Source organism: Equus asinus, chromosome 8 (genome assembly GCF_041296235.1).
Source record: "Equus asinus isolate D_3611 breed Donkey chromosome 8, EquAss-T2T_v2, whole genome shotgun sequence".
Lineage (NCBI taxonomy): Eukaryota > Metazoa > Chordata > Mammalia > Perissodactyla > Equidae > Equus > Equus asinus.
Genome location: NC_091797.1, coordinates 57,980,936 through 58,002,728, shown reverse-complemented (window position 1 = coordinate 58,002,728; position 21,793 = coordinate 57,980,936). Strand labels below are relative to the sequence as shown.

The 21,793-nt window shown below is 43.5% G+C and overlaps 1 protein-coding gene across 3 annotated transcripts in view; it reads right to left on the bottom strand.

Annotated features, from left to right (window-relative positions):
• Positions 1-21,793, bottom strand: part of NEDD9 (neural precursor cell expressed, developmentally down-regulated 9) — a 179,474-nt gene that overhangs the window by 11,431 nt on the left and 146,250 nt on the right. For all 3 annotated transcript variants that reach the window (XM_014844512.3, XM_070515630.1, XM_070515629.1), the window contains one exon: positions 15,756-16,202. In XM_014844512.3, coding sequence (XP_014699998.1) covers positions 15,756-16,202 — 447 coding nt within the window. The remainder of the gene's footprint in view (positions 1-15,755; positions 16,203-21,793) is intronic.

Below are 21,793 nucleotides of genomic sequence, written 5' to 3'. Positions count from 1 at the left end.
ACAAAGTATCCAGTTTTGTGGTTCATAAGGCCTTTTCTTCCTGCTTGACATAGCACACAAAAACCTTTCTACTATCCCAGAATTACTGAACCTCAGCGTACGAGGAACACCAAGGCCTAGCTAAGGGGACGGAAACTTTGCAAGAATTCTCCTGGGCATTGCACTGCAAGGCACTCATGGAATTGCTACACACAGGGCATTTTACAATTAATTTTCTCAATGAAATCAGGTCAGATTTTTCGCTTCCCTTTTTCCCTCTGTTTGTTTTTCTTTTCTCCATTCTTTTCATTCTGTGTATTTATTTATAGTTACAAGGGTTTAACCTTAGGAATTACCAAACCGACCTATTCGTTCACTAGGGTTGCCACAAAGGGGGCTAAACTGTGGGGTTTCTGGTGCTCTATGACCACTCTTACTGCTTTCCTGTCACCCTGGCAGAGGATTTGCATTTTCCAAATATAGACTTTCTCTTCTGATGAGGAATGCAAGCTTCCTCAGATGTTAGTATACCATTCTTGTCAACTAATGGGAGAATCTTTAAGAGACATGGTGCAGAGAAGGGCAGACTGTAGAAATTTAGAAGAGGAGGAGTCCATTTACTAAATCTCCAACAGTGGGCCCCGGCAGCGTAGGATCGAAACAGTCCAGAGAATGGCGTGACGTTAGCTCTCTTAATTCGTCTGCTCGCATCAAAATAAGCAAACACACATGGCTGGCCCCACCCTGCCCTTTGGTGTGTTTGGTTCACACCATTTCAAGCCTCAGATCCTGGGCAGCCCGAGCTGTTTTTAGAGACGCTTTAAATACTTCCATGTCTCATAATCTTGAGAGCCATGCATGCTGAGATTTTAAAGAAGAGTCTGTATTGGAGGCAGCAGCGAGGCCTAGGGAAAACTGAAAACCAACAGGTGTGAGGGTCAGAGAGCTGGAAGAGAGGCTCCTGGGTCAGGCATTCAGGCCTCTACATTTGGTTGGCTAGGCGCAGACCTGTAGAAGAGATGCCTGCGAGGCTGAGCAGGTAGGTGGGCAAGGGAGAAACAAGCCGGGATTCTGTGCTGGGGAGACAGAACTCAGACCCTACTGAAATCAGGAGGCAGCCATGCCTCAGCTCCAGCCAACTGCCATCCTGAAAAAATACACCCTGTGTTGCCAGATCTTTCAAATTTTCAGGAGAAGCAAGAAATCTGGATTTTTATGTGAATCTGATTTTCAAAATTGGCTCAAACATTTGAAAAGCATCTTGGCCAAACTAAACTTGTCTCTGGCCCCCAGGGTGCCATCTTCGCCTGTATCTGTCTATTTCTGCCCTCCTCCCTCGGTACCTTGAAAGCCTCTGAGGGCAGGGCCCGAGCGCTCTGCACCAACTCCATGCCTTGGCAAGATTGAACTATCTGTTTTTTATGTACGCCCTGCACTCCACACCTCTGTGCCTTCACTCACACTGTGTCTTTGTGCAAGATGCTCTTCTGCCTTTCCTCATATTCAAATTTTATTCAATTTTCAAGGTCAACCTGAGTGCCCCTCTCCCATGGAGACTTTCCCAGACAGATATAATATCTCCCTCCTTGAACTCCCCGAGTATGTTATCCATGCATCCTAACGGTACTGATCTTTTGTGGTTTGACTGTTATGGTGTATCTCATCTCTTCCCTTAGCATTGTGGAGACAGACCACTTCTTTTTCATTTGTATATAAACAGCAGGGCCTAGCACGGTGCCTCGAATATAACAGGTCTTAGATAAATTTATTGATTGAATACATTAAAGAACTAAAGGAGAACTCAAGGCTTTTCTTATGCAAGTTGGTGTGGAACTAGAGAGAGACTAAACAAGGTCTGCCTATGTAGGATAAGGTTGGTTTCCAGGTAAGTCAGCTCTAGGTTGAGTGGGACCCATGGGATAAGGGGCAGAACTGTGTCTTAGCAGCCAAGTTAGGAGCCAAGAAAACGGAGTGAATGTTAGGTAAAGTTGAGAAACCAGAAGCCATGGAAGAATTATCACCTGCACCACCATTCGGTGCAAACCACGATGGGAGGCCAAGAAGGGCCACTACATGGTTTCCTTTTCCCCAGTCTAGAGCCTGCATGTGACATGAACACCTGCATTCTTGTCAGCCACAAGCTGGAAACATATGGGGGAGTTTTGCAAAAAGGAATCAAAACAAACTCTGCTTTTTACTCTAACATCAGAAAGAAAACACAACAGAAAGGAACAGGAGTCATGCTTTCTCTAGTTCTGAAAATATGTGACAGGTCTGTGTCATGAAAAGCTGCGTACCAGAGGCCAAGGCCACAATGGGTCTTTAGCTCATTGAAAGGATTAGGTGATGTGAAGGAAGTGATTGAGAACAGAAGTTGGACTCAGGCAGAGCTGGATCTAAATCCTGGCTCTACCACTTACTAGTGCTAAGAACATGACGACGGTATTTGTCTATTCTAAGCCTCTTTCCTCATTAGTAAGTGGAAATAATAATACTTATAGGCTATTATGAGTATTAAATGAGATCAAGTACATAACATACCCAGTGAAGAGTAAACCCTCAAGCCTTAGGTATTTTTATTATAAGTGTCACCTGGGCTATATAGATTTTACTTTTGGACTTAAATTGTGGACTAGGCAGTTGAGACCAACCATCCTACTGCAGACAGCTTTAACAACTGTCTTGTTTAATAGCTGTTTGCTAACAGCTTTAGCAAACAAATGAAGAAAAGATACTAAAAATATTCTCAATAGCATCAAAGAATTAAAACATAGTAAAGAATTGCCAGGTCAAAATTTGAAAGAGGAGAAGGAATTCATAGACGTAAGTCCAAATTTTGAGACTGGTTTTTCCCTGGGGGCATTTGCTGATCTGAAACAGCTGTCTGAGAGTCTACATTGTGTTTTTTTACAGCTTCTTGGGTGGGGGGGAACACTGATAGCCATCCCCACTTTGGTTGGGACCCCTAAGGGCTGCATGCAAAAGTAAGGATTAACTGGAAGTAAACCCACCACTGCATGGACGGAAACTAGGTTTTAAGTCATAGGGTTGGCAAGAACATTGCAAAGCCTGAAGTTAGATTTATGTGTGTCTATGAGGCAGGCAGAAGGAAATAAAATCCTCTCTGGAAGTAAAGAACATCTTTATAGGTCTTAAATTATTTCTACAAATATATAAAAAGTACAATGTCCAACACACAATCAAAGATAACCAGGAACGTAAAAGACAAGACATCAGAAGCAAGATGATCAACATCCAATTTTCACTTTCTGCCTAATGTGATAAAGATGTTGTCTGTGTCTTAGTGATCACAGAGCTCAAGGCTGTTTACTTTCAAAATGTTTCATGATTAAACCATGGGAGAAAACAAACAGCATTTAATCATTCTTAGATTTAAGTCAGATAGAAATTAATCTTCACAAATGCATAAAGTGTTCCCAGTAAGGTCTACAAGGCAATGGGAATTTCAAAGCAAAGCAGTAAATGACAAGAGACTTTGGCTGTTAATGACCATCAGTAGATTTACTTGGGGTTACTATTTTACTCTGGTCTTATCAGTGTTGTCATTGTCACAATTATCACCATAACAGCCTAAGACACTCCAGTGGAAAACCCCAGGAGAAAACGTGCTTTATAAGGCTTAGAGATAGACACTTATCCAAGAGAAAGATGGTGAGGTCCAAAACCCAGCACATTTTATTGAATTCCTCTCCAGACAAGGCCTTTTCAGTGGAAGGTCACAAGCTGAGTTTGTCAAGAGGATCTCACCAAGAAGTAGGGCACCTACTTATCTGGAATGTCTAGAAGCAAAACGCTTTTGCTCAAGACAACTTCTGCTCACACAGTATCACTTGTACCAAGGTCTCAGCAAGTCTACTTGGAGGCACTACTTTCCTTGGGCACCCACTTCACCTCCTTAAAGTTGAGCTAGTGGGTGCCTGGGATTGGGGCATAGCAGCAGCAGAGGCCCTGTCGTTGGGAGAACTTCAGCTTCTCCGCTGCATGCTGCCAGTTCAGTGGAGCGCTGAGGGAAGTGGGAAGGGAGCAGGCTGTGCCATTCATGAAGGCAGATCCTCCTTGTCACCCCACCCCCGAGAATCCTGCGAAAGCCGATTAATAGGGTCTCAGGTCATCACGTTCTGCGGTGCTTCCTTCTGATGCCAGCCCTACTGCTCTCCTACTTATCACAACTTCTCATCTCTCTCCTCCAACACTCGCCCCTGCTTTGACTCCTTCCCTCCTTCCATGCTACCAGCAACCCTAAGGAAGAACAAAAACAGTAAAAAGGAAGCAGAAAAATCCTACTGTTTGACAGAAAGAATTAGGTAGAGTGCAGGAGAGACCGAGTGGGATGGGGTGGAGCACAGGTAACCTCGGCAGCACTGGTCGTGTTCTAGTGTTTTATTATTACTATGATTCAGAGTTCTATATTTGATGCACGTATGTATCAAAAATTACAAAGTCACAAAAATATAATTTTAACAACATTTTTAAAAATAAGAAATCCCACTTGGAAAGGTAGGGAGGAGGCTTTTGTCACTGTTCTAGTTTCTTAGTTCCATGATTCAATTCTCTGCCTCTAAGTCTCCACAATCTGAATTACACACTCCTCTGCTTTAGCTTTCTAGATAATACCTCGATAACTGGCCAATGGAGTTTATCCATGAATCTAGCAGAGCAGGAATGTGTGTAACCAGCTCCTGGTGTTCTGCCCCAAGGCCTAGTCAAGAACTAGACAACCCAGGTGGTACTCAGGAGACAGAATGAGTAAGTGATGAGAAGTTAACAAGTGCCACTATACCCTAATGATTACAGTACAGATTTATAACCTTGCCGTTAACAGTACCTAAGATAGTCTGAATTCAAAAGTAGGCTTCAGTGATTAGCAGTCATCTATTTGCATTTTTCTTGGCACATGTGGAAAGTAAAATTAGATTGCTTCCTGTCTATCTCTAATCCCCCCTAACCCCCTGTTTTATTTATACCATCTCTGGGCTTCATGCATTAACAAGAGTGTTTAGATTTCTAAAACTGCCTGTTGGAAAGGACTTATTTCACTTAAATGCCCTTAAAAAGCATTAACAAAGCCACCACAGTATTTATTAGATCTTATAACAACCTCTTTGTCTTAAAGCCCGTGAACCATGCGACCTTTCCCTTTAAAGGAAACCCTAGGAAAAGAAACATCACTATCATCCCTGCCTGCCCATTAGAACTTGGATCCAGTTTTCAGAAACTGCAATGTTATAGAGGTTTGTCTGTTTAAAATCCAAGATTATTAGATGCTTTTCTATGACCAGAGGAAAAGCCACATGTTGCCTACACTGGATTCATTAATTCTCTATAAATTCTCTCTGCCCAGCTTGGGTGTAGCGGTGAGCTCATTTATTTACTCACATAGCAACAATAATGAAAACTGAGTCTGGCCTTAAAAATACACCCCCGTGGGCCATGTCCATGGTTAACCCTTCCTAATGCTTCTCGTGCTCCTCGAGATTGCTCCCTCACTATTTTGGGGAGATGATTTTTCCTTCAAAGACATGTTGATGTCTGATTTTATGCTAGAACGAAGGCTTTTGCTAGCCACATCTAAATCACGGCCAGTCTCTTTTTCCAAATGAGAAAAAAGTCACAACTAAAAGCTCAGAAGTGGAACAGGGCTCTTGGGTCACTTTCATTTGACACAGCATTTGGGCGGCGAAGCACTCAATGGAAACAGTGCCCGATTGTAAAGCCTCCACACGTCTCCCCGCTGCTTTCAGGAAGCCCTTTGTGCAGTGAGTGCTAAAGCAATATTTAGTTATGGAGTGACCAAGCGCCAGGGAGCAGCTAGAAGCATTTAACGTGAAAGGACATGATGGGAAGTGACATCTGGGTTCCTCAAGTGGTTGAGGTCTTTCTCTGGACAAAGCCGAATACAGCCTGTGACAGAGCTGGGTACAGCAAAGCCATTTTTTATATCCCATGGACTGAAATGTTCTTTGAATAAAAACTATAAAGGCACAAGCATTTTGGTTCTTTTGATGTTCAAGTAAATTCGACAGGACACTAAGTGCTAAATCTAGATTTTGAAATGGATTTTAGAGAAATGCCCACGGAGTGCCCTAAAGAGGATGTGATTATGGAAAGGAGGTAAGGGATGAGAATTTCTGGACTCAAATGCCTACGGGTATTGTTTCCTCCTAAATAGGAGACCTCTCAAGGCTTAAATCGGAGAAAAGACACGATGGCTGATGGAGCAAACTGCTCACATGGCAGAACTTGGTGCCAGTTCTGAAGAGGGCTGACCCAGTGCTGCGGCAGGGCTGTCGCTTCGAGAGACACGGGACCCACTAAGGGCCTCTGCCAAGCTGAGGGGATTAAACAGAGGAAAATGGGCAGAAAATAACGAGTTCCAGGACAAAGCACTTCCTTAGCTCTTGGTAAAGCAGAGGTGAGAGTTCTCCTTAATGAGGTGCTCGCTATAGCCTTCTCAAGTATGGGACCGGGTCTGCAAACTTGGATTCTCCCTGGCTCAGCATACCCACCCCTCCCTCCTGTGTTCCTGCCTGCTCCTTGCTTTCTATTGACATGGTTCTATCTTCTAAAGGAGGCTGAGGTTTCTAGATAGGAAGGTGAACTGGATCCTAAAGGAAAGGTCAGAAGGAATTGCCAAAACTTAGGGGCAAACTGAAATTTATGTCAACACCTGCATGTCTTTTCTTTTTTTTAAGAATCTTGAGGCGGGGTCATTTTATTAAACTTTTCAAGCGACTGTGGGAAAGAATCAGATAAGGATATCTGGATCATAAAATTTTAGCAAAGACCATTAGAGATAATCCAGCCCTACTCCCCATTTCACAGTTGAGGGAACTAAAGTTCAGAGAGGTTATTCAGCTCATTAAGGACAGAAAAGTGAACGAGAATCCTGGTGAGCTGGGTCCGGCAGCCCAGGAGTGCTTTCCTCAAGGTCCTGGTGCCTACAGTAGCAAGACAGATTAGAAATTTACTACTTTTCTAATTTCACAAGTAAATCCTCCCAAAGAAAATTACTTGCTTCTCTGAGAAGACAAACTTGAAATCTGGGTATCTTATTTTTGGGGGGTGCCCCTTTCACTGGCAAGCCCATTCTGGGAGATTTAACTCTATCTGGTTAAATAGTTATCCATTTGGAGCAATTGGAGGTCATTTGAAAAGGTGGTATTTCCAATGGCAGAGAAAGCCAACATAGCAATGTTGTCAGTGGTACCATGGTCTCTACATCACCTTAAAGACCCGCTCAGGACTTCTGGATCTGCCTGCCGTGAGACCGACCACTGCACAAGGCGCGCATTTCCACGTTCCTTAACTCGGGTTCCCTCAGCATTGAGGCTACTCTCTGGATCTGAGGTGGGAGCTTTCTGAAGTGACTTTAATTCTTCCTGGCCAACAGGATGCTTTTTAGCACCCAGGGTTCTGGTGAGCTGGAATTGCTAATGAGGTGTCTAAATATGCTCTCTTATTTTAAGGCTTGGCAACCTCAACCATTCGCTGGGATGTAAAACTCATTAGTTTCAGAGTCAGACAGACGGGCTCAAATCAATCCTGCCTCTTACTAGAGGTTGTGTCCTTCGGCAAGTTAACTTACTTCTCAGACCTCAGATCCCTCCCCTTGTAAAGTGAAGGCTGTAAGGAGCACCTTGTGAGGCTGTTGAGAGGATTAGATGAGATTATGTGGATAACATCCTTCACATGGAGCCAAAGCTTAAAGGCACTGTGGGGTCACCCCTACTTAGATCGAAAACTGTCTTGAAAACTGAGTAGCTTAAAAACATGCTAAAGGCTACACAGTCAGTTGGTGGCCAATTTGAAAACAAATAACTATTCGAAATGACTGGTTTAAGCACACCATGCTCTAAGAAACCCAAGTATTATAAAAATTATTCAAATAAATCAGATGTGATTATGGCATTGCTAAAGGATTCTTTGCTTCAAAAATCGATCTACTGTGGGGGCGGGCCCCATGGCCGAGTGGTTAAATTCGCGCGTTCTGCTGCGTCCAGTGTTTCGTCAGTTCGAATCCTGGGCGTGGACATGGCACCGCTCATCGAGCCACAGTGAGGTGGCATCCCAGATGCCACAACTAGAAGGACCCACAACTAAGAATATACAACTATGTACCAGGGGGCTTTGGGGAGAAAAAGGAAAAAAATAAAATCTTAAAAAAAAAAAAAATTGATCTACTGTGGGTAATGAGAGGACTCCTTAGTACTCTTCAAATGTTACTGGAGTTACAACTTTTAAGGAAGACACACCGGCCTAAGCGAGTCACACCTGCACCCCTTAAACAGGAGCAGCGCGCCTGTCTAGAAGTGTACATTGACAACTAGGTTCATGGCACAACCATTTAGAACCAAGTGCATTTCTGATGGTATCTAGCTCTGCATTTGGCACAACATACTCAAACAAGTCTGCTTGTGAAGATGTGTTGAACCAGTAGTAAGTCTCGGTTTTATTATCAAATCAAATAAAGAAATGTATTCTTCTCTCTCCCTCACATATAGAGCATTATCCACTTAGCCAGACATCATACTGCAAACAATATGGGACCTGTTCACTCTGATGAGCACAGTCACTGAGCAGGAAATCACTGACAAACGACAGGAGATTACCTCTGTTTGCTTTGGTGCGGGTTTATAAGAAGTTACTAATACACTCTTAGAAACATGCATTATCTATGAGCTTTATAACAAATTGCAACTGCGTTTGAAGGCCTTGGCATTGACGGAACAAAAAGGACTTTGTTCATTTTTAAGGAGGTGTCACAGTTTGCTCATTCCGCAGGCGTGGGTGACGCGACTGGGAAGAGACACTTCTCATTTTCAAAGTGAGCTCATAAAGTCCTGCCCTTGAAGTGCTCAGGGACCTCCACTTATCTGCAAGATTTCAAATGCATCTCGACACTGAGGGTAGAGATTGTAGATGAAAGTTCACTTCTCTGCATAGCCCATAAAGCCATGTATTGAGGAAAAGCAATCATTTAAATCAGGATTATCTTTATATAGAAATGCATAATTCTGGAACATGGGCTTACTCTATTGAGTTGATAAGTGAAGAAACCAGAGGTACTCTCTGCCCTGGCAAACTCTGATTCTCCCTGGTATTTTTTAGAGTGTGTGTGTGTATAGGAAAGGAAAGTGAGGGAGAGGCAGAGTTTATCTTCTCTGGGAGCTTTCATTTCCTCTAAATCTATTTTTACTTGTTGGTAGACAAATCATACTGCTAATATACAGCAGTTAGTTGGCTCATAACTGAGTGTTGCTCTGGGTAACCAGATTTCACAATGCTTCAAATCCCAATAAGGGAAGTCCTCTGCTCCTTAACCAATGGCTTTGGGTGTGTGTGTGTGTGTGTGTGTGTGTATGTGTAATTCATGGTGACTCAGTGTCTAAGAAGGTACAAACATTGTAGCTAATGTATTTCTGGTTCTTATATTACCTTTCAGGAATGGGCCTAGAAGACCTGGCTAAAATCTTTAACTCATTTCCTGCCAACGATTTGGCTGTCCCCTATTTTGCAAGGTAGGAAATGGTCTTTAAAGATGATGTAATGGGGTCTAGATAAATCTTAATACTACTTGAGTTTTCTGAGTGCCACCCTGAAGCAGTACTTGCCCCAACCTAGACCATCATACATGGTAGAAGGGCGGGCCATTACAGTTTTAATGAGCCCATGAGCTCCCTTGAGATTAAGTGAAATGTACCATACCTTGGGACCACTGAGGAGCGAGAAACTGCTGGGGTGCAGAGAGAAAGCTTCACAGAAGAGATGAACATTGAAATGGGTTTTAAAGTTTGAATAGGAGTGCACAGGTAGACTAGAGGAGGAAAGGCATTCTAGGTAAATAATAGCATATGCAAAGGAAGCTCTGCTACTCGGTAGAAAAAGTGTAGTTCTCTTTTTTAGGTGACTATAGAAGAGTTAACTAAACTTGTTGTGTAAATTGGGCAAAATGCATGAAATTGAGGCCCTCAGACAAGTTGCGCTTTACATCAATCATGCTTTGGATGCTCATTCGTTGTGTATAGATAGTTATGATTACAGAAAACAGATGGTGACATTCTCCAAGACCGTTCTGGGGGAAAATGACCGTGTACAATCTGACATATGTCATAACAGACTAATGAGCTGGACGATGGGATTTGAACAGTGTGTCATGGCGGATGGTGATAAGATCAGAACTACTTTTCAGCTTATTTAAAGGTCAACTCAAATTAAATGCTTCATTTCTTTCTCTGCCTTGTTCATTTGCTCATTGGCTGTTCTCTGTGGGCTGATACTTTGCTGCAAGCTTGGCCTACGGCAGCAGAGACAGCCACAGCCCCTGCCTACCTTAATGGAGCTTATAACGTAGCCCCAAACTGATCTTCAGAAGGATTGACAGCAAATCTAATTTCACCAGTTAGAAAAAAAGTGACATGTCCAAGGACTAATGAGAGAAACACATATAATTCCCCACGCAGATCAAGCACGACACGGATGAACTCAGGTGGCAGTTTTACTGGTCTCTGAAGCAAAGAAATGAGGCTATTTTAGATCTTTGTAGACTTTAGGCTTTTGGATGTTGGGAGGCTCCACTCCAAACCGTGCTCCCATATTAAGGAGAATTTTTCCATTTTTAAAAAAAAATCAAGAACATTTAAAAAAATATAATTCAGCTTTTCAAGTTATTGGACTATGAGTAACTCATTTAATTTAGAATTGCCTGTGAGTTCTTGGCAATCACAGGGCATATTTAGAAATCTTTGCAAAGTGAGAAAAATCTAACCTACAAACTGTTTTAAAACGTAATGAAAGAGGTATAAGCCCAAAATATAACCATTAATGAGGTTGACACGATGTTGTTTCCTACACGTGTCTACATGTTTATTAATTTCTATTTTGCTGCTTTTGTGTTTCATATTTTGGAGCCAAATTTTTTTTATTCAGCTCTCAGACATTCTCGTAGGCCCTGGGCATTCTGCCCACAATGCCTAATGGAGAAAACGGCCCTGCACACAAAACCCAGAGTGAAAAAGACCAATGAAATTAAGTAAAGGAGTCAGTGTATATGGTTTCCAGATAATGCTGAGAGTTCTTTTCCACTCTATGCAAAATTCTTATAGAACCAGAGAGAGCGCCATGCACTCAAAGGGAACAGCATATGTGCCAGCAATAAAGTATTTGCATATTTGGGTATGGTAAGAAACACAAACAGGGCCCACAGTTCAAAATCTGAGAAAGGAAAGAAAAACAAGGTGAGAGGCACCCATTTTTGAAGCACCTGCTCTGCTAAGCTCTGTGTCCAGTCATTTCTATATACCGGTTCATTTAATTCTCTCCCTGCGAGCAAGTTATGATTATTCCCATTTTACGGATGAAGGAACCAAAGCCTAAAGAAGTTCAATAACTTGCCAAGGGCTGTGCAGAGGAGGAAACAGAATTGGGAGTCAGCCACATCCCTAAGCCCGCACTCTTTTCACAATGCTCATGCTGTCTTCTTGTTTCCTAAAGGGCTGAGGACTATGTGATTTTCTTTCTTTCTCTAATCACTGATTTAATCAGTGATGAAGGTCACTGAATGTGGATGGGACGCAAGAACGTGGGTAGAGGCTGGAGTTTCCCTGAGAGCAAAGCTGAAGTGATGGAAGGCAGAATTCACTGCTTTTCTCTTTTTTTTTTCCTTAACTGATTCATTAGTAGAAAAAATTGTAGTGGATAAAACTTCTGAAGCCCACGGTCTGTTAGCAACCTCAAGGGAATCTTTAACTACGGAAAGTCCCGAATCACAATCAGATTGGAACATATCCAACCCCTTTCATGGTCCATTCGCAGTGGTTCTCGAAGTGTAGTCCTGGACTACTTCCCCCAGAACTATCAAGGAGCTTACTGAACTGCAGACTCCTGGGCCCTAGGATTCGACTCTCTGGGGAAAGGCCCAGGAATCTGCATTTCCCCTCACCTTCCCTACCTCTCTGGGTGAGTCTTATGTTCTCTAAAATTTTAAAACCACACTTTCATGGTTCAAAACAAGATTCCATTGCTGCCTCTTTGTCTTCTTTAATAGCTTTTAAGGACCATAGCTTAAACTACCAGGAATGTCCAGTTCTGGGTTCACCACCATTTTACAGATGGGAAATTAAGAGAAAAATGGGTACAGAGCTATTTAGCAAGTCAGTAGAACTGATACAATGAGAACTCAAAAAATATAAAAAACCCACCTGATCCCCACTGTACTGGGATTAACTCTTGGGGCCTTGGCTTAAGTTGTTAGTGTAATTCTCACCCACTGAGAAGATCCCTACACTGAAGGAGATGGTGGCAGAAGTTTTTAAAGCAGCTATTACCTAGAAGGTTAAAATCACCTCTTAGCAGCCAGTTCATCACCGCTATGAAGGAAGGAAAGAAGAAAAGAGGGAGGGAGAGAAGGAGGGAAGGAGGGAAGGAAGGAAGGAGGCAGAGAGAGAACGGGAAAGAAAGGGTGAGACCAAGAGCAAGAGCAAAAGCAAGAGTGAGAGAGTGGGGGGGCCGGCCCAGTGTTGTAGTGGTTAAGTTCTCACACTCCGCTTCAGTGGCCCGGAGTTTGCGGGTTCGGATCTCAAGCACACACTTAGCACCACTCATCAAACTCCACTGTGGCAGCATCCCACAAAAAACAGAGGAGGATTGGCACAGATGTTAGCTCAGCGACAATCTTCCTCAAGGAAAAAGAGGAAGATTGGCAACAGATGTTAGCTCAGTGACAACCTTCTTAAAAAAAAAAGAGTGAGAAAGAGAGGGAGGAGCGGGGGTGAGAGGGAGAGAGAAGAGAGGAAGGAAGGAAGAGTGGGAGAGGAAAGAAAGGAAGAGGGCAAACACACTCCCATGGGGGTGGGAGTCAATGGTGTTCAGTGGACAGGATGGAGGCAGGCAACCTAGAGAACCAGAGGCACTAAGGTGGTATTGAAGGTGATGTCAGGATATCCTGCAGAACACTTGGTGTTTGGCGTGAAGAGCCTGGACCATTCCCTCCTGCCCTCCCCCTTCTTGCCATGTTACCACCTCAGACCCTGACTGCTCAAAGCTCAGCATCCAGCATCATCTACTCCTTAGCTCTTGGAAAGTCTCCCCCAGATCTGGCTGCACCCCTGGAAGGGCCGGCAGAGGTCCTTTTCAGAAGGTGGCTTCCTCCCACGGGAATCACCTACCTTTTGCTAAACGTAAAATGTTCCACTGACTTTAGAATTAAACAAACAAACAAAACATTGATTTGAGCACCCCAGGGTAACCCCAGCACCCCAACATCAATTCAAGGGAAGGTGTGGGCTAAGTCTTTCCTCTCCAAAAGGATGGAGAGTCAAGGAGCAAATCTGCCAATAAGATGGGAAGAAGTCTGAAGTTTTAGACTTTTCAGACTTGGAACTAAGAAGGTTGAGTCTAAAAAGGAAAACATGTCACCTTCCTGCCAAAATAAACTGTGATGAAAGTCTAGACCCGACCACCTTTCAGCCAAGCATTTCCTGTTCTGGCCGCCTCCATCTGCCTCACACTAGCTCAGAGGAGAGAGAGCTATTTTTAAGGTGCAAACAACCAGGACTAAGAATGAGAGAAGTTATGTATTTATAGTTACACCTTTTAACTGTTCTCTTCTCCCTCTGGAGATAGAGGCTGGATTTGGCTTTCCCTTTGAATCAGACATAACTGGGGGAAGAAGGACTTTGAAAGGTCATGGTGACGTCTATAGCCTCTAGACAGGGGTCATTGTCCTGACAATACAAGTGGGAAAGCCATTCACCACTTCTTGAAGAATTCCTCCTAACTTAGCTTATGCAACACATGGGCTCTTGAGAAGCGTTTTGTAAAACATACTTGTTGTATAAAAGGTGATTTGAAAATACAGTCATGTGTCGCTTAATGATAGGGTTGGGGATGCATTCTGAGACATGCATCCTTAGGTGATTGCATTGTTGTGTGACCATCATAGAGTGCACTTACACAAGCCTAGATGGGATAGCCTACTACAAACCTAGGCTACATGGTACTAATCTTAGGGGACCACCATCGTTATATGTGGTCCATTGTTGACCTGAACGTCATTATGTGGTACATGAATGAACAGTCATGGTTTTGTTATTTAAGGAATTCAACAGTAAATCACCCCCCAGTTTTGTTTTTCAACAGAGGATTCCATTATCATGCAAATAAATATTCCCTAATTTACATGGGTTTGTAAATTCAGACTTTGGATTCGATTTAGGGCAGGACACATGTATAGGCAGTACTCTAAGAGCCAGCATGGTGGTCTAGTGATTAAGATCTGGCACTCTCACCACCACAACCTGGGGTTCGCTTCCAAGTCAGGGAACCATACCACCATCTGTTGGTTGTCACACTATGGTGGCTGTGTGTTGCTGTGATGCTGAAAGCTATGCCACCGGTATTTCAAATACCAGCAGGGTTACCCACAGTGGTTTCAGCAGAGATTCCAGGCTAAGACAGACTAGGAAGAAGGACCCAGCCACCCAATTCCAAAAAATTGGCCATGAAAACCCTGTGAATAGCAGCGGAGCACTGTCTGACGTGGCGCTGGAAGGTGAGAGGATGGGGCAGAAACACGGGGCAGGGCTCTGCTCTGCTGTCCACAGGGTCCTGGGAGACGGAATCGAATCAATGGTACCAGCAACAAAAAAGCGTCAACAGCTCTTTCTGGTGTCTAACTGCATCTTTCCTCTTGTAAGTCAGGGATCTTTTCTTGTTCCATTAAATTATTCCATTCTTAATACCAAACCATGCAGGACCCATTGTAGACTCTTGGAATTTGCCAGTAAATAAAAGAGAAAAGCCTTTCCTTGTAATGAGTCCAAAAGTATCATCTTGGTGTTGGCTATTACCCCCCATAAGTTTACTGACATTATTGTCTTCCCAGCACTTATCCCCCCACCTGACATTACAGTGTCAGCTTCTGTCTCCCCACTACAATGTCCACATCATGAAGACTTCGCTCACTCTTTAATTCATCACTGTATTACAAGCACCAAAAATATACTAGATGCTTAAAATTTATTCAATTTATGAATTTCTATTTACCTCAAATTGTTACGGAATTTGGAATTATACAGACTGCTGAAGAGGTCCTCTCTTTCTTTAACATGATGCCCTCTTAAATATCCTAACTCCACTATTTTCACCCACTGCCTCAGTCATTATTATAGGAATTACTTGAAGGACAAAAGATTTCTAAATTCAGTAGGATCTGTATGTTTCAAATGAGTCAAACTTTAAGAACTTTACAGAACAAGTTGGTTGGCATGACCCACTCCCAGCTTCCTTTTTCCCTCTACTTCTGGAGGTTTCTTTGTGCAGCCAGGCCAATGGGGTCATGATTCAGCTTTTGGCAAAAGGAGTGTCCTTGCTAGATCATTGTGCTTGTACCAAATTTGGTGGCTTGTACTACTCAAGGAAGAAACATAAAAGACTGGAATCTATTTGGGCTTAGAACCTAGGTCTAAAAACAGATCTATCAGAAAGATGCAGAGAAACAACTTGATCCAGCATGACCCACAATGACAAAGGAACTTATAATGGCTGTGGATCAACAGCACTTGGCACGTGGTAGGAGTTAAAAACAGTTTTGCTGACTGATGAATGGAAAAATGATGCAAAAATAATGCCCAAGCTAGGGAACTAGATATGCTTACTTCTTGGAAGTTTCAAGTTCTTATTTTGGGAACATTTTTATTGCTATGAGTGCAATGGAAAAAAATAAGCAGGAATAAAAATCCAGTGAGTCGCTCACTCACCTTTTTACTTAATTGGGGACCATTCACCCCCCCAATGCCTCTCTGCACTGATGGTGGTACTTGATACACATCTTGTTCCTGGGTACCATGGCCAGTGGGTACCTGGTAAATTCCCTGATTTTGGTAGGAAGGTGGCACTTGGTAGATGGTGTCTCGAGAAGCACCCTGTGGGTTTGGTACTTGATAGAGCTTCTGTTGGCTGAAGGTCTGGTGCATCAGTCCAGGAGTGGGCTGGTCCTGGCTGGACGAGGTCTCCTGCACAGGGCCAATCAGAAGCTTCACCCGGTTGCCTGGGACAATGCCTTGCCGACCATGTAAGGAACAGAGCCACCATCCTTCCAGTCCTCCTGTGTTCTGCTCTATGACAGTCAGGATGTCTCCCTTGCGAAAGGCCAGTTCCTCAGCACACTCTGGGACATTGTCGTATAAGGCTCTTGCCATAAGATTCTAGGAAGGAAAGAACAGAGGGAAATCAGGTTAGAATATTGCCTCAGTCTCTTTAACACCTGAAGCCCAGGCTCTTATGGAGAAGCGCACTTCCTGGAAAGAAGAGAAAAATAAATCTGAACAGCCGCCCATAAGGAGAAAAACAGATGGTGCAGACAAAAGACAGAAACATACATACTGTGTCTGCCACCAATGACATCAGACTGCCTCCTCAGAAAAGCCCAGAACACCACAAGAGTTCTTTCCTCCAGCAGTAGATGCTGTGCCAAGGAATTATGAGTAGCACTGTTAAAGAGTTAGAGAACCGTTCACTATATAAAACATTTTCTTCCTTTCCTTAAAACCAGCTTAAGGAATAAAAAGTTCCAAGATATTCAGCTAGTCTATAATGGATATTTCTCAATGTTTTTATATATTGGAGGTAAAAAGAGTCAAAGAAAATCTCATTTAACAAACAGTACAAATGGCATTTATATTTGGTGTTAAAATGGAAACAAAAGTACACTTATATATGCCTTGGCAGGGCTTAAAAATTCTCATTCTCAGTTGATCAAGAGGTCCTTGGATACAGGGAGAATCTACAAGCAAGCATTTCTACCACGATAATCAAGCACAGGGCACAGAGTGACAGTAATCTACCTCTCCAGATTTGATGGCGGGCAGCTACAAAGAATTTATCACACATAGGTAGAGGCCATCTCTGTCTTTTTCGGTCTTTTATTCATACCTTTCCTGAGGGCCTCCCTCACCCTGCCACTTTATAACCTACTTCTTGAATCTAGCCATTCACATCAGAAAGGCTGTGCCTTCCCCTTTCATGGGCCCAAAACACTTTCTCTCTTTGTATGAAGGCCCGTCTGGCACATTCAGTACTAAGCAGACAGCCAAAGTAGGCATTCAGCAGAGAGCGGGCAGGCAGTACGTGCTGACATTCTTGGAAGCCTTTCAAAGGCTCTGAAGATTTCATTTCTTGGCGTGAGTAACGTTTCGCAGCACGATGGCAGCCATCACCACATGCCTGCTCCTTCCCGGCACACAGAGTGGCCGGGGAATGCTGTAAATTCATCACAAGCACTCAGAAAACTCAACGTGATCCCTGTAGTGCTTCCCTAAAGTGGCTGGATGGACCTGAGTCATTGCGATGGTGATCATTTGTGGGAGAAAGGACTGCTGATCAGATGGAGCATGTTTGTGACTTTACATATTTGTGGAATTTTTGGCAGTTGTTGTTTGGACTTCTGCCCCCTGTTTGTTTCTCTAGAAATGTGGACTTGGTCTTTCAGCTGCGTGCTTTTCATTCCTTAGTAATTGACACACGTTAATCATCTCCCCCTGTACTGTGCCCCACAAGCACAGGTCCTGCGCCGTGTGCTGGTTCTCTACTACGGAGTGGCCGTGCTGTGTAAAGGATCTCCCCTCTGGTTGGTAGTTGGGAAGGGGTCCTACTTTGATCTGTTAACCAATTTCCTCGTGGTGCAACTACTTAACCTAAGGAAAGGAGATAAAGCCATAGAGGTCAGTACCCAGGAAGCCTGGTGATGCTCTTTAAGAATAAGGTTGAAGTCCTTGTTCTCGGCAGTTTTGAGATGCAGGAAGTCTATGACGTAGACGGGTGAGCAGTAAGAGAAGCTAAAGAGAAACTGAGGGGTTTGCGTTCCGGGTGAAGATTTTACTTAGTATTTATATTCTAGGAAACTTTGGGTTCCTTCTGACAATTAAAAGTTCACATACATAAAAATCAGGCAGCATCCTTTCCTGGTTGAAGAACCATTTAAAGATGTGTCATAATCCTAAAATCTCCTCTGTTTCTCTTCTTCCATCTTTTGGGGTTTTGTAATTTAAAAGAAAAGTCCTAGAGTTACAGAAGACAAGATTCTGGTCCTTTGTACCAAAATGACCTGAAGGACATTGCTCCAACAGAGCAGGCAGAGAGCTGACCACTCTGGTCTCTGTCCCTTTCTCTGAGGCCCATTCAACAATTAGCAATGGCTGGTAAGGAAGCCCCAAGATGAAATCAGAAGTCATAGGGTTGGGGCCAGTTCTATGGCATCTGAGAGTGGACAACTGTGCAATTATATTGGCTACAAAGAAGGGAGAGAAGAGAAACAGAAAAAGGTAGAAAGGCAAAGAACTAGAGACCCACTCAGCATAAATGAGCTGGAGGCGTTCGGAGTTGGGCCACTGCCATGGAACTCCATGAGGCACTGAAGCAGAGCCCCGACCGTGCTTGATTAGACGCAGATAGAAAGCCCTGTGTGAGGGGTGTTCTGGATGTTCTTTGTCTCCTGTCCGAGTGACCCCCCCCCCCACCCCCCGCCCGCCACCTGGTAAACAGCATGCTAATGTTCCTAGATGTGCCTCAAGAGCTGCCTCTCTGGGAAAACACTCAGAGCCTATTGTCCTTGCTAACTGAGGAGGCGCCATGGGTGAGTTCCCTGACGAGCTGTCCATGACTTCCCAGCAGTCCTCCCAATGCCCACAGAGATCAGGACTGTGAAAGAGAGCTGGGCATGGCTGTTAGTGGCAGGCACCCCAGGGCTAGCCTGCTACCTCACACACTGACAGATATTCTCAGCCTTGGCTGAAAAGGAGTGAGTTATTTAATATCTGTGCATGCCACAGAGAGTCAATGTCTATACCCAGCCACTCTCCCAAACAGAAGGTTACAGCCACAGAGACCTTTAGAGAACACCTGCTCCCAACCTCTCTGTCTTACAGACGAGGAAATACGTCTGGGGAAGCCTTCCTTTGCCTAAGGATACTCTGTTGGTGTCAGACATGAGAAGAGAACCGTGTTCTCTTGGTTCGATTCTCTTTCCAGAACTCTAAGCCACCTTAGCTCTCTCTACACATGTCTTCCTGACTGGGCTCAATTCCATTATACAGAATAGTTCTGAAGATGACAGTTCTACTTATCATGTCTTAGAATAAACAGATTCTTGGGAGCTGGGATCCTAGCTGTGTGACTTGGGCAGATTACCTCTCCCCTTTGTGCCTTAACTTCTGATCTGTAAAATGAGAATGCAGATAACAGCGCATACCTTATGAGTTTGCTGTGAGGATGAGCTAATTCAAGTCAAGTACTCGCACACTACTGGACACTTACACAGCTACCGTGGCTATTTACTGAATTTGCTGGATGGCTCTTTGGCCTTAGGCCTCAGTTCACCTCCTCTCAGTTCTCAGGCAAGAGTTGGTCCCATTCAAATGATGCTATTATATGTATTTTTATACATATCTGATATTTCTCTTGCTCACAATTACATTTCAGGAGAACTGTATCTCGTGGCAATATTTCTCTGAATTAATAATGAGTTCTGGGGCCGGCTCCGTGGCCGAGTGGTTAAGTTCGCGCACTCCGCTGGGGCAGCCCAGGGTTCAGATCCTGGGTGCGAACATGGCACCGCTTGTCAGGCCACATTAAGGCGGCGTCCCACATCCCACAACTAGAAGGATGTGCAACTAAGATATACAACTGTGTACAGGGTGGGTTGGGGAGATAAAGGAGAAAAAAAAAAAAGATTGGTAACAGTTGTTAGCCCAGGTGCCAATCTTAAAAAAAATAATAATAATAATAATAATGAGTTCTGGTGATTGCAACCTCATGTCAAGTATTTACCTACAAATGGTAATAATGAAACTATTGGTTGCGTTCAAGAAAACTTTTGAGACAAAATAATAATAATAATATTACTGGACAAATTATGGATAAATATCATTAGATTCCAGCAGAGTACAATCCATCAGAAAGTGAGAAAAAACATGGGTAACGAGCGTGGCTTTTGAAAACACTTAGTGTGTCGGAGCAAGAGTTTAACAAAATTAATTACAGCCAGAACACAAACCGTCTCATTCAAAAGTGGACATGCAACTCATAAATAGGCAAATCAAGAGTTAACTCCCCCAGCTAGGAGGTTGGTGGGGGGGCCCCTCTCTTTCAGTGCAGAGGTGTGATTCCTTAAGGCCACAAAGTCAGAAGGTGATTATCTGAATATCTTAGAAAAACCCAGGCGAGGCAGTTTGTCTATTCAAGATCTACTCTTTCTCCTATCCTGTCTGGGATATTTATCTTCAGGGCAGGGAAGGTCAACATAGAAACAAACCAAGGAGAGATAAGAGAGCTATGTAATTCTATATCCACTTGGACGGTTAGCCGGAGAGATTGGCAGTTGGAAATGCAGCTAGAGCTTGGCAAAGCACCCACACAGTCGGGGCCCAGAACTTGAAAGCCAAGGGAACTTTAAACAATTATAGTCCAACTCTCGCACTTTACAAATGAGAAAAATGAGACTCAAGAAGTTAATGATTGGCCAAGTCACCTGGCAAGAAGGTCAAAGAGCTGGGACAAGAATTCAGGCCTCCTGTCTCCAGCTCCAGAATTAGGACAGTATTTAATAAAGTCAAATACGTGTGCTACAAAAGCTGTGCTTATAATCAGGAGTGGAAATTGGCATTTAGAGTCATAAATCTTATTTGAGGGTCCCCTAACATTAGCAGCCTCTAGTACTAATCCTGATCCCAATCTTTCCTTTTTTTCCCTTTTTTTTTAATTGAGGTAACACTGGTTTATAACACTATAAAAATTTCAAGCGTATATCATTATATTTCCATTTCTGTGTAAGTTACGTCATGTTCACCACCCAAAGACTAATTACCATCCATCACCACACACATGAGCTCAGTCATCCCTTTCGCCCTCCACCCTCCCCCTTTCTCCGCTGGTAACCACCAATCTAATCTCTGTGTTTGTTTGTTGTTGTTGTTATCTTCTATTTATGAGTGAGATCATACGGTATTTGACTTTCTCCCTCTGACTTTATTTCACTTAGCATAATACCCTCAAGGTCCACCCATGTTGTCACGAATGGCAAAAGTTCACCTTTTTATGGCTGTGTAGTATTCCATTGTGTATATATACCACATCTTCTTAATCCATTCATCCTTTGATGGGCACTTAGGTTGCTCCCAATTCTTGGCTATTGTGAATACCCAATCTTTCTTGAAACTCTCTTTTGGCTTCCATGACTCCACTTCCTAGTTCTCTCTCTCCTCTTGTTCTTGTGACCACTCATCTTTCTTCTCCTGAACAGTTGAAAGGGTTTTTTTTTTTGCCCATCCCTTAAGTAATTGTGTTCCAAAGGGATCTCTCCTTTGCACTTTTGTCTTCTCTATATGCTTGCTCTCTGCAGGAAATCTCATCCATGCTGACGGCATCTAAACACACACATACACTCAGATCCATAGCTCCAGCCTAGATATCGCTTCTGCACTCCAGTCCCATATGTCCAATTGTCTAATGGGTATCTTCACCTCTCACTCAACCAGTGCAAAACCCCCTTTTTCCTGCTTTCTCTCTCTTAGTTAACAGCATGCACACAGTTGCCCAAGATAGCAGCCTCAGAGGTCTGCTGAGTCTCTTCCCAACCTGAAACTCAGTCAACTTGGACCCTGCTCCCCTCCTCACCACCACTCTTGGTTCCCTGCTCCCGTCTTCACCACCACTCCTAGTTCCATGCTCTCCTCCTCACCACCACTCCTAGCTCAGTGCCTCAGGAACTTTTTTTGGGAATATGGTAATTGCTTCCCAACTG